This window comes from Sceloporus undulatus, chromosome 1 (assembly GCF_019175285.1).
Source record: "Sceloporus undulatus isolate JIND9_A2432 ecotype Alabama chromosome 1, SceUnd_v1.1, whole genome shotgun sequence".
Lineage (NCBI taxonomy): Eukaryota > Metazoa > Chordata > Lepidosauria > Squamata > Phrynosomatidae > Sceloporus > Sceloporus undulatus.
The window spans coordinates 98,319,678-98,333,846 of NC_056522.1; the positions used below are offsets into that span (position 1 = coordinate 98,319,678).

Below are 14,169 nucleotides of genomic sequence, written 5' to 3' on the forward strand. Positions count from 1 at the left end.
ATTGCATTCATAGAATCGTAGAGTTGGAAGAGATCACAAGGGTCATCTAGTCCAACCCCCTGCCATGCAGGAAATCTCAATCAAAGCATCCCCGAAGGATGGCCTTCCAGCCTTTGCTTAAAGACCTCCAAGGAGGGAGACTCCACTACACTCCAAGGGAGTGTGTTCCATTGTTGAACAGCCCTTACTGTCAGGAGGTTCATCCTAATGTTGAGGTGGAATCACTTTTTATGTACCTTGCATCCATTGTTCCAGGGCCTGTTCTCTGGAGCAGCAGAAAACAAGCTTGTTCCCTCCTCGGTATGACATCCCTTCAAATATTTAACAGGGCTATCATATCACTTCTTAACCTTCTCTTGTCCAGGCTAAACTTCCCCAGCTCCCTAAGTCATTTCTCATAGGGCATGGTTTCCAGACCCTTCACCATTTTAGTTGCCCTCCTTTGGACACGTTCCAGTTTCTCAACATCCTTTTTGAATTGTGGTGCCCAGAACTAGACACAGTATTCCATGTGGGGCCTGACCAAGGCAGAATAGAGGTGCACTTGCATGAAAAGATGCAAGAGAAGCCCAAGATGCAAATGGACTGCCTGCGGCCTGGCAACGGGAGAATGCAATAAGATCCACCTTCTTAAAGTTACATCCTGTATCTATGCTGGGAGCAAAGGTAATGTGATAATCTCCTAGTTATAATACATTTATTCCACTGTAACTGACCTGGCTATATCCTATTGAATCTGTAGTTTAGTGAGGGGCATTTAGAATTTTCAACCAGAGAGCTTCTCTAGTGCCACTATTTATAGCATAGTAGTGCTATAACTGAGGAGCAAAGTATTGGTGGCTTGGAGCAGCCTCTGGCTGCTCCAGCCCAATCAGGCCCCAATTGTCTGGGGCAGTGGCAACTGGACAGCTCACTCTTAAAGTGGGCTGCCGCCACCCCAATCTCAAATGGTCAGCTGGCAGGAATGTTTTTTCTGCATTGCTTTTGTTGGTGGCTTTTAGGTGGCCTTGGAATAGCTTCTGGCTGATCTAGGAGCATGTGTCATCTACACACCATGACCCCAAGGCAGCTGGAAGTCACTCTTTTTGGCCTGTGTGTTTCGGGCCTATATTGTGTGAAAGGACCCTTGGACCAGGGCTGTCATAGCTACTCTGAATTTTGAAAAGGAAAGAGGAATCCCAGTCCTGGCGACTCGTCGTGGCTACACACAAAACAATAAGGGGGGGGGGTTATTTAAGTTTAGGGTGAGGGCCATTTTGTTTCTGTTGTGTTTATTGTCTGTCTGAATGTGGACATGGGGTATTTACTTCCAACTGGGCACAAATAAAATTGATCCATGGGCTGAAAGAAATGTATTGCTTGCTGTTCTTCTGTCAATCTACTTCCACATATAGGTTTTGGAATATCAGATATATCACTGAAAGGGACATATATCAACTGCTCTGTAGTAAGACACTCACTTCACAGGAGGTACCAGAATATCCTGGAGGACACTGGCAAATTTCAACAGCAGTTGCATCTTTGTGTCCTGTGGATAAGTGATTCGCAGCTTCCAAACTGACACCACCCAACCTAGAGTGCAAGAAACAAGACAGAGAGAGATTACCATTTCACCTAGAAAAGAACATTGATCTTAGAATGTTTCTGTTACTAGACTGGGTTGGAAGGGTGGGAAGACCTTAACTGCTGAGATAGCCTGCTCCTGTTTATTTGCTTAAAATGAGAGGGTCTTTGTATTCACTGCCTCTGCCTTGATATCATTCATGTTTAGACTGCGGCAAACCCATGTTAGAAAGCTGTCACAACAAGTGTATCAGTAGGAGAAGGACTGTGCTTAGCTTGCAACTTTATGCTTTCATTTACATTGCAGGCACACACAAAAGGCTATTTGTTAAAACTGAAAGCTGAGGAACTGTCAAATATAAAGTCTCCTTTTCCTGTTCTAATAGTACTAGAAACTTGAATTATATGTATAGAGCATAGATAACTTTTTAATATCTGTTTTGTTATGGAAAACAGAATAGTCCACAGAGAAGAAAAAATACTATATTAGATAAAAAATCAAAGGGAATCACTTTTTATTTCGAACATCCCATGTGTTACTTGATAACAAGAAATAGATGAAAAACCTTATTTTTGGTTCTAAAAATCATATAAGTTTTCACAGACTTGTGAAAAGTGATCTGAAAATATATCTCCTGCAGAAAGGGCAAATCATATAACCAGATTAGAGTATGACTATATCTACACTGCTGAATTAATGCAGTTTGACACCAATTTAATTGCCATGGCTTAATGCTATGTAATCCTGCAATTTGTAGTTTTGTGAGATATCTATCCTTCTCTGTCACAGAGCTCTGATGCCACAACAAACTACAAATCCTGGGATTCCATAGAATGGCACCATTATATTTAAAGTGCTATCAAACTGCATTAATTCTATAGTGTGGCAGTAGCTTCTCAAAGGGAGTGCTACATACTCTAATGCTAGTTCATTCTGAGAAGGGATGGAGACAAAATTAATTTATTGCTATTTTAATATGAATAGGCCTAATGTACATCTCTTGGACTAATATATATATACATGGCCACATAGCCCAAAAAACCCACAAAAAACTAACATAATTATACATTGATTTTTGCATTCCTCCTAATTCCTCCTACTTGTGCAGTACAGTTCCTTAATCCAAAAATCTATGTATAAAAATGCATGTATCATGGAAAAATTCATATAAATGGCTGTGTCACCATTCTTCATACCTATATAAAATAGTGGTTATAAGTGGAAAGTCCTTTCAAATATATATATATTAGAGGAAATTATGTACAACAATGCCCATAAATTTTCATGCATATGATTCTTTTTTGGCAAATGGAATTGAACAAATGTCTGACTAGAAAAAAAGAAGGTAGTTTCATTTTTATTTATATACCGCTTCATATACTGCTTCATAGTGCCTAAGCGATGTCTAAGCGGTTTACAACTGTAGCTTACAGTTACAGTTGTAAGATATAATATTACCGAAAGCAAAACAAACAGAAATGTTCAGCACTTCTTAGGCAAACATCCAGTGCTTCTTAGGCAAGGTGGAAAAAGTTGATGTGCTTAGTGTGAATTTCTTTTTCTTCTGTTCAATAAGGAGCCTTTCCAGTCCTTAGCCTAGTATCCCTTTGTAGTCTTTTCTTGACTGCAGTCTCCTTAGCACCCAGAGCAAAGGCAGCAGCAAAGCAGTCCTAAGAACACCGGTATGACAGCCAGCTGCTCCAGTTGCTCAGAATCTACTCAATAACAAAGGTCTCCTTAGAAGAAAAAATCTACTTGGTAACGGGGGAAAGACCCAGCTGCAAGCAAAGGGCCAGGAAAAGTAATAGCTGGAAATGTGCATCTATAAAGCCCCCAGTCTCTTCTAGACTTCTGCAAGAAGTAACAGCTCCAATCTGAGCCCATTAATATTTGGTTTGTCATTCTGACAAGTCAAAGTAATTCTCATACTTTACGAAATACATTTAAGTATTTAATATCACATTATTACGAATCTTTACATAGAGGTAATCCCCACAGTTTCTAATGGAGCTTGTTCCTAGATATTGGCCATTAAAGCCCAATTCTTGTTGGTCTGTTACAATAGTGAAGATAGACAATAGTGCACGTTTGCACTTTTTCCACAATAGTGAAGACAGACAATGCTTCTCCAGATGGAATATAAGTTGCTGATAGCTCTCTCTCTCTCTTTCTCTCTCTCTGAGCATAACTCCATTAAAAACAAACCTGGCAGGCAAACAGAGAAAAGCACATTTATCTTTCTGTCTCCACATGACGTAAAAACACTTTTGTTCTCTTCCAGTCATCGAAGTGTGGGAGAGGGTGGTAAAAATGTCCTTTTTTACTGAATGGATTTTTTAAGCTTGAGAAAATGGACACTTTTATGACCTTCTCCTACACTTTTATGACTGGAAGAGAATGAACATGCTTTGACACCATGCAAAGACAGAAAAATAAATGCGCTTCTCTCCATTTGCCTGCCGGTTTTGTTTTTAATGCAATAAGGTCTGTGTGCGTGTGTATATGCGCACATACACACTCATATGTACATTATTATATACTATATACTATACAGTCACACACACAAACACAACTGTCAGTGTTATTTATATGTGTGTGGATATACATAATTAGCTATAAAATTATATAATAATAATTATATACTATATTAATATTATTAACATTATAATATGGAACAAAAAAAATAGAAACTGGGACCTTTTAAATAAGCTGAAAAAGTGGACAGCAGAGAATTAACTGGGACAGTCTCTGTGAAATCTGGACGCTTGGAGGGCATGGAGTTGAGAACAGTGAGTGACAACAATGGCAAATTTAAATAAAGAACAACCTACTTGATCTAGTTTGCAATGTTTTTGTTTATAGATACAAATCTGTATCAAACCGATCTTACTTTGATTAAACTAGAAGATCTCAGAAAAAGGCCAGCCTAGAAAGAGTAAGCTCACATGTAGATATATGCAGCCAACATATAGTATTAATATCATTTATTTTCCACTTACAGTGGGCAAAAGCACTCAAAGGTGATTTGCAAAGAACAAAATCCTAGCCGCACAGAATAATTTCCATGAATTCCTTTTTTTCATTTTTCTAACATTGCTTTTATGCTACTTTCTCCTGTGGTGTCTCATTTAAAATGAGACAAGAAAAGGCTAGGGGAAAAATCTGGAAAATATCAAGATTGGTAAAGGCCAAGAGTATGGTAAACCAAAATATTTTTAGAGCTAAAGAGGTAACAAAATTTGCCAGTGTTCTTTTCATCCTATTTGCCAACTGAACCACATTGCCACTTCCTACTGGCATGTAATATAATTTAGAACAATGAGAAACAGTTACGCACAGAACATTTCACTCAGTATTATTCCACATTTGTATTCACTGAGCAGTACCAATTTTCATTAGGTTCTGCTATTTGGTAAATGGTATTTTAATGTGTTTAACAGTTTTTGTTCATTCAAAAAAGCTGCAGTGATTCCCCCCCCCCCTGCTTCAGTGTAGTAATTTCTATTCCTCTGTGCCATTCTGCAGACATTAAAGTATATAATGTTGGCAGTAATGGGTTGCAGAAACTTGGAGATATTTGAAAAATTTCAATATCTAGACCAAATATCTAATATGACTGCTAGTGTGGCAGACACTGTTGACATCCAAATGCAAACAAAATTAAAAGAAGATGCAGCATTTGAAGCCATAGCTGAACAGTTTGTGATCTGCTATTGCATTAATTGTCATATCCTGAGATTAATGGGAAAGAAACCACCACTAACATGCAAGCCCACTGCAAAGCCTCATCTACATTTCATGGAACATTATCCCACAGTTGCATTAGCTGAATAGTGCCAATTTTTATTAGAAGCTGTAATGAATACTGGCTATAAGGATACTGACCTATCATACTTAATACAACACAGGTCTGAGCAATATTTGTTGCAGCCTATCATGAAATCATCAGTGCTTGTTGCTCTAAGCGTTGCTTGATTTCCATAGAGAGTTATGGTTCAGACAAAGAACAACCTGGCAGTAAATTCAGGGTACTTTTTTCTCTTCTAACAATTCCAATTTTCTGTTTTGTTAAAATAACAACAACAACAAAACAACAATCCAATATTTATCAGGTTATCTGTTAAGGTTTTAAATACATTGATTTTGCTGATTTATAATGTTTATTTAAAATTGGACTCAGTTGTTGCCAGCCAGTTTCTGGGTACAGCAACATCTACACTATACAAATATGGCTCAAGTCCAGGTTATTTGGCAGACCATATCTTCCTATATGAACCTGTCTGGGCTCTGAGATCCTCTGGAGAGGCCTTGCTCTCTGCCCCACTGCCATCACAAGCATGGTTGGTAGGGATGCAAGAGAGGGCCTTTTCTGTGGTTGCCCCTGGACTGTGGAACTCCATTCCCAGGGAGACCAGAATGGCTCCTTCCTTGTTGGCCTACAAGACAGGCATTCAAAACAGAACCTTTTTAAAGGATGGGCTGGGGTGTTATATGTTTTAATGTTTTTTAAAAAAAAACATTTTTATCTTTTTAAACTATTTGATATTTTAACATGCAATTTGTTTTATTATTGTAGTAATTTAATTCTGTTTTAATATACTATTTCTGTATGCATTTAATTGTACTGTTTTTTAATATTGTAAGCCACCTTGAGTCCCAGTCTTGGGAGAAAGGTGGGATATTAATAAATATAATGCAGTGGCTTAGTGGTTGAGACACTGGTTCTGATGACTGGAAGATCAGAAGGTTGGCAGTTTTGGGGCCCAAGTGCTGCATGATGGGGTGAGCTCCTGTCATTAGTCCTAGCTTCTGCCAACCTAGCAGTTCAACAGCATGCAAAATGCAAGTAGATAAATAGGTACCACTTCAGTGGGAAGGTAACAGCATTCGGTACAGTTATGCTGGCCACATGACCACTGGAATAGTGTTCAGACAATGAACATCACCCCCTACAGTCAGTTACAACTAGACATTCATGTCAAGGGACTACCTTTACCTTTACTGATGATAATAGCTTGAAACCACTTTAACTGCCACCCTGCAGCATCCTGGCATCTGTACTTTTGTGAGGCATCAGCACTCTTGCAGAAAAGGCTAAAGACAATATCAAACTACAGATTCCATAGGATGGGTGGTGTCAAACTGCATTATTTCTACAGTATAGATGTATCCACAGTGATCTATTGTGAGTCCATCTCCAAGGTTTGAGTGTGTCTTCCTGGTCAGAGGACAATGAGATGAGATTGAGATTCCTCTTGGTGTACTTCCCACCTGCTGACAAATGGTCTCCCTTTCTCAGATAGGAGAAATGGTGTCAGTGGTGGTGTTGATTTTTTTCTAAACTTATTATGTTGGGTATTTTAACATCCACGCTGAGGCCCTTCATCTGGACCAGCTCAGTCTTTAATTGGACTTGTCTCAATTAATATCCAGTTGTACACATGTAGCAGACCACATTCTAGGTCTGATTTTGCTAGCCAGGATGACAGTGATCAGTGGGTAAGGACATTCAAAATAATAGCTTAGATCTAATGAGACACTTAACTTCTGCAAGGGTGGGGGACCCATAAAAATGGTCAGCCCTCACAGACTAATAGATGCAGAAGGAGTCCTGAATGCTCATAGGGATTTACCAACTGCTAGAACTGGCAACTCTCTTGATCCCCTGGTTGATCTGTGGCATAGGGAAATGACCTGGTGCCCAGACAAGGTGTCCAGATCATATGCTGGGTTCATCATTTGCCTCAGAGTGACAGGCACACCAATGGAGCTGGCACTGCTGAGGGAGGAGGAAGCAAATGTTTGGGCGGGAACTAACCTGGACAAGGTATAATGGTAACGGCAGTGATGGGGGCAGTTAGGGCAATGGCAGTGGGGGAAGTAGGGGTGGGGGCAGTGGTTGCTGGTGACAGTGGGAGTAGTACCAGCAGACCCTTTCTCTTTCATGTTGACGTCTTCCTTACCAAGTATTATCATCTTTTCTAGTGAAACATGTCTTCTCATGATATGTCTGAATTACGACAGTCTTAGTGTAGTCATCTTGGCTTCTAGGGAGAATTCAGGCTTCATTTACTCTAGGACCCACTTATTTGTCTTTTTAGCCATCTATGGTATCTACAGAACTCTTATCCAGCACTACATTCTTCTCATCATCCTTCTTCACTGTCCAGCTCTCAAATCCACACACAGTGATGGGAAATACAATGGCATGGACAAACGTAATTTTAATATTCAGTGAAGTATTTTTGTACTTTAATATCTTGTCTTGTTCTTTTATAGCTGTCCTTCCAAATCCTAATCTTCTTCTTATTTCTTGACTGAAGTCTCCTTTCTGATTCATGTCTGATCCAAGGTATGGATAATCTCTAACTATTTCAGTTTCTTCATCATGTACACTAAAATTATGTAAATAATCTGTGGTCATAATTTTGATTTTATTAATGTTCAACAATAACTTTGTCTTCGCACTTTCTTCCTTGACTTGGTTTAATAATTGTTCAAGGTCTTTGTTATTTTCTGCTAGTAGTATGGGGTCATCTGCATATCTTAAAATGTTGATGTTCCTCCAATTTTCAAAGCTCTTTCCTCTGAGTCTAATCTTGTTTTGCATATGATATTTTTGGCAAACAGGTTGAAGATATATTTTGGCAGATTTCAGCTTAGCCTGCCCCCCTCCCCCGGTTCTGATTGGAAACTATTCTGTTTCTCCATATTCTGTTCTAATAGTTGCCTCTCGTCCTGAGTACAGGCTGTGCATCAGGACAGGACACAGTGCCTAATACATTTCTAGCAGTTGCCATGCTGTTGCTGCATTGGACAAAGAGGACAATTCCAGAAAATGATTCTCCTCACCATTGTAGTTGTAAAGACAACCAGTAGACAGAGTAGTGGAGGTGAAGGGGTCTGTCAAATGTCTGCATTGAGATTAAATAGTAGAGGCATCCTCATATGCAACTCTTGAAGCAAATACCTTAACAACAATATGCCAGGTATGCTCCAAGCAATTTCCTTTGCACAGCTTTGGTTGTTCCATTGAGGGGCTATGCCTCACATTGTGTCTCCAGTTAGCTACATTAGCAGGCTAGTGGGATAAAGGTCAAGTAGTAGAATGAATGAATATGAAACACAATTAGCTTATGGAGAGGGTTTGAAAGACAAGAAAAGAGGTGACATAATATAGTCCTTGAAAAGCAAGTTATGCACACAAAAGAAAATCAGAAACAGAGCAGAGCTGCCAGAGAAACCAAAGACCTTGAGATGGGTGAAGATGGAAGCTATGCTGCAGTGAAGGACATGCTTAAAGCAAGTGGTGAAAATATTAAGAGGTTACCCTGAAATCATAGACAGATTTGACAGGAAAGAATCTAGTCAATGTAAACTGAAAGGTAACTGGCTAAAAGGTCACAAGGGCTTAACATAGGCCCTGGACAGATGGGCCCTTTGCGGCGTCATGGCGATGTGCTAGGGTTGCCTCTGGGTGGCGCTTGCACACGCCCCACAACCCTAGCATGTGATGAGCAATTTGGTTATTGTAGCGCTGCTGCGGAGCAAAGAGAGGCACTTCCCTGGCGCCTCTTTTTGGCGCTCTGTACCATGCCAAAGTTACTTTTTCAGATTACAATTCCCAGAATTCCCTTTGGTTCAAAGCAGTGGGATACATTAGCAAAAAGATTTTTGACAGGGTGAAAGTATCATAATATGATACATAAGGGCTAGAGAAGATAATGTAGCAGACATGAATAGAGCAGATGTTTAATAATATAAAACAAAGGATGGAGTATGTTTTTCTTAGTAATATCACATGAATATTTGGCAAATATTTGTACACACGCACACACACACACACAAAGCAACCCAAGAGCGCTTCAAGAATAAAACTAAGATACTGAAGCAGCAATGTTTTAGAAATTCACTTTCCAATGTGACTACTGTTGTTCCATCAGTGCAAGTAATTGTTCTGTATGTTCAACATGTCTGAATCTTTAAAAAGTTACATTTTGAACTACATTTGCCAGAATTATCAAAGCATCATTGGTCAGAATGTCTTCTTTTCAAACAATAAAGCAACTTTTCAGAACTCCAGTTATGGCCTCATTAGATTTGATTTGTTGTTGCTTAGGTAATTTAATAATAACAGGTTGGATGTATGAAAATTTCTGTAAGCTAGGTAGATACTTCAGGAAAACCAGAAAACCAGCTTAGTGTAGTTCAGAATATACCCAGGAATGCAGCCATGGGTGACCATGCACTAAACAGCAGTTAATTTCCCACAGCTTGGATTCAGCCAGCTGGAAGGCTGATTCTGAAGAAAGCTTTCCAAAATTCCAGTAAAGAATTGAATTAGTTGCAAGGAAAGAAAACCTACTGTATTCTAAAACTCTACTACACAGATGTATAAAAGCAATCTGCAAATGCCCCCCTTAAAAATATTTTAAAATTGTAAAGTACAGAACAGTAGTGAAGACTTTACCCTCAACACAAATTATGTGCAGGTAGGCTCCATTGAAACATGAGGGTTTTACTCTGACTAAACATGTTCAGAATTGTGTAACAAGGCCACTTATAAAAGAGACACCAGATTCAATTTGTTTGACTTTTTGCTCACAGATACCAAGAAATTTTTGATGATGCTGATTAGAAATGTCAGTGGGACTCACTAGCTAAGACCTGTGAAATGCTTACCCACGTTGTACTACTACAGTCAGATTTATTTAATAAATGTGCCACAGAATGATGAATATATAGCATTTTGGTAAATATGGTGTTCTTTGAGCATTATATGAGACGTTGCTTGCCTGCTTTATCTCTCTAAATCCTAAATCTACTGCTGGTCAAGAAATAATTAGTTTGGATATAAATGTTCTTTTAAATAAAAACCTGAAGATCTCAACCCATTTATGACATTTCTTCACTACTGTAACTGCTACCGAATGAAAGAAAAATGAGCAATACCATTCCAAAAAGCAAAGTGATCTGAAACTGAATGAAGCTGGCACCGAGAAAAAGGAATGGTGATCAAACCTCCTCAACAGAACCTCATCTCTGAACAAAGAAAATACTACATTATATTCTGGACAAAACAGAAAACAGTTCCCACAATTACCTGTAGATGGCATTCATCCCATAGCTGTATGTGGCTCTTATAAGAAGCCTTTTTATATTTGCCAACACAGTCATGAATTCCCTTTTGCTAATCGGAGAGTTAGTGTCATGCAGAATGAATAAGTTGTGTTTCAACACCACCTCTTCAGTGTGCTCTTCAAATGGGTTCAAATTAATACCCTCCTGTGATGTGCTGATTCTCAAGCCACTTCCCTAATAAACAAAAGAAATGTTAAGGATACACAAAATGTTACACAGAACAATGGGTATAAATGTATGCTGCCAGGCATCTTTGATATTCATGATATGCACCCCAGATCTTGACATTATTATTGATGAAGAAACTTAGATAAATAAGGAGCAAAGTAATTGAAATGACCACTAATGTCATAAAAAATCCTAAGGATGTGTCTACATTGCGGAAATAAAACAGTGTGGAAACACATTAACTGTAATGGCTCCATCCTGTGGAATCCTGGGATTTGTAGTCTGGTAAGGTATTCAGCTTGGTCTCTCAGAGAGTTCTGGTGCCTCACCAAACTACAAATCACAGTATTCTCTAGGATAGAGTCATGGCAGATAAAGTGGTGTCAACATGTTTTATTTCTTCATTGTGGATAAACCATATGTCCTGTTACAAGTATATGGATGTACAATAGGAATAAAGGCAGAGAGTTATAACATTTCATTTTTTGTTTGTTATTACATTTTCCACTAAAAAAAAGTAGCACCTAAGGCTGCTAACAGGTAATTAATAATCAATTTCAACAACTAACACAATTAATACCATTGCAAAGCAAAGCAGTTTAAGAGGCCAGATTGAAAAGAGAGGTAGTGTACTTTCTCAAACAGTTAATAGTTTTAGGAAACTGCTGACAGTTCAAGTGGAAAGGTTCCTGTGACTTAATCACATTCTGAAGGAGGGCATTCCATAGTCTAGTAGCCTAAAAAGATCCCTCTCTTAGCATCTAGACAAGTTCATTACAAGACAAACCTTTCAAGAGCCAGGCCCCAAACTGTTTAAGCAGAGCTTTATTGGTTAAAAAAAAACAGTACCTTATTTTGGTAATAAAAATAAACTGGCAGAGTAAATAGTGTAAAGTAATTGCCTACACAGTGCATATCCCAATCACTTTATTCACTATAAGTAGGTTGTGATCCCCAACAAACTTAACAAGAAGTTGTTTCCATTAAAATAGAGGGGCTTCATTTGCAATTATCTTTCTTCAAGGGAAGACTTTGTGATTCATCCTGCATGCAATATAGCATTTTTATATTGTACTAAAATCAATAATACATGGCTTTATAAGTTCTGTGATGCCATTATTACCATTATTTCTGTTAGTCATCATCTCAAAACTACAGCGAGCCTAAGAACACGTGTTGCAAATGTACATGTTTTTGTTCCCCTTCTTGGTTTTTTGTCTTCCCTTTCCCGCTGAGCTGTTGACTTCCCCACCATGAAGTTTTAGATTGTATTGTGTTTTAGACTGCATTGTAAGCTGAGGAGCTAGGGGGCGGGGGTTGTGTTCAATTTCTTCTTTAGCATTCTGAGGTTGGCTGACTGTATGCTGCTGGCAATTTACTGAATACACACATTAAGAGTGAGATAATACTCTACCTCTATGATGACATCAGATTGAAGCATCACTTCAGCAGCATCTTCTTCCCCAGTGAGGTCATATGAAATTGTAAATTTCAGATGTCCTCCAGCAGCTGTTATCTGTGGTAAGGAAGAATGATGCTGATTACATAGCAGAAAACATGCCTTTAACCATTTTGAACTACTCTTTTTCCAATTACAGTGCTTTCAAGGGGAAGGACTTCTCTTGTAAGGAATGGACATCAAGATGATATAGAGCCCCAAGGAAGGAGCTGTTATAAATGGTTCCTTTTCTGTATGTGCGCTCTCTCTCTCTCTCTCTGCTAGAATTTGTGTGTGTGTATTGTGTGCCTTCAAAGCTAGAACTGTATCACTTCAAAAAGCCCATTTTTATAGAAGTCCTTCCAGACCACTTTCAGACACTTCTAACAGCTAAAAACCTAAGAATACATGTGTATATGAATGTATACATACACAACCTCCTATACACCATTCCCAAGAGTCTGATATAAAAGGGATAATATTCTACATGTTATTTTGTAGCAATATTCTAATAATATATTTTAAAAGCTTCAACACAGAGTATGTAAGATTTAGTTGATACTAAGCTATAAAAAGCCACTCAAGGATTTGGGGCTGTGTTTTATCCTACTGTCCTTCCTCTCCTCTCCACTCGACTCTAAATTCCCAGCTTCAAGACTAGTAAAGAGGGACTTTGGGTCAGCCAGCCTGGAGGTTGATAGTATTGAATGCTTCTCATGAAATGTAACCTAAAACAGAGGGAATCTGCCCTTAGGCAGGAAGTAAAAACAAATTGAGTTAAAAAGAATGCCACAGTGTTTTCCTCCTACAGGCATATCTCTCTGAATGCTGCCTATTCCTTCTGATTTGTTCACCGCCTCAAATAAAATATGTAGCAAATAACCTCAAGCCATCTCTTGACCCTGTAATGCATTTCCTCATACATACATATATATATTTGTTCACTATTAACATTTTTAAAGATGTTGATCATGTCATTCCAGGGAATAGCAGAGAACACAGACTTCTTGGGAACAAATCACCAATGGAAGTATCAACAGCAAATTCAGCAATCTAGTTTTAGCTCTTGGACTAAAAATAGAACATTTTAAAAAGAATAAAGTAATCCAAGGACTTGATCCCACTACAATTTAAAGCAAATTGCTAATCGGTTTATATAACAATCATTCCATCTGAAACCGGTTCCAATCCTACTTTGATCTATTTCTGATAAAGCGAGGCAAACGCAAAAACCAAAAAAACCAAAAACGGTGCCTTCCGGCCCCTAGCTTCCTAGTGGTTCTATTGAAAAGAATCGTTTCCAAAGTGTGTTCAACAAGTGGGAAAGACAGATATGAATCACATCATTCTGGATGGCAAAGAGGTATTTACCATCCTTCCTCAGCTTTTGGTAGATCCCCCTCCCCAGTGCTGCCTTTGTGCTTGTGGTGTGATCTATGGGTGCATCCACATGGGTTTTTTAAAAAATAAAATTGATAGAAGATTCAATTCATTGATTTTGCAACTATTTGCCTCATTTATTGCAAGTAGTTGCACAATCAATCAGTTGAATCTTCTATCAATTTATTTTTAAAATATAGTGCCCAAGCTGGGCTCCTTGGGCTGCCACTTACATCACTGATGACGCACAGATTTTATTTGATATTTGATCTTTTTAATTTGTTGTCTGCTTTTTTTATCTAATTATATCTTGTATTATTATCTATTGTTTTATATGTATTTTGTAGAATGTACGCCATTGGCAGGTTTCATCTTTATCAATTCTATTGTTTGTATGTACAGCGCTATGTAAATCTACAGTGCTATATTAATAATAATAATAATAATAATAATAATAATAATAATAATAATAATAATA

At 38.3% G+C, this 14,169-nt stretch overlaps 1 protein-coding gene across 1 annotated transcript in view; it reads right to left on the reverse strand.

Moving 5' to 3' along the window:
- LAMA2 (laminin subunit alpha 2) overlaps positions 1-14,169 on the reverse strand; it is a 590,097-nt gene that overhangs the window by 250,108 nt on the left and 325,820 nt on the right. Inside the window, 3 exon segments of the mRNA XM_042456962.1 lie at positions 1,461-1,572; positions 10,668-10,879; positions 12,288-12,389. Of these exon segments, the coding sequence (XP_042312896.1) occupies positions 1,461-1,572; positions 10,668-10,879; positions 12,288-12,389 (426 nt within the window).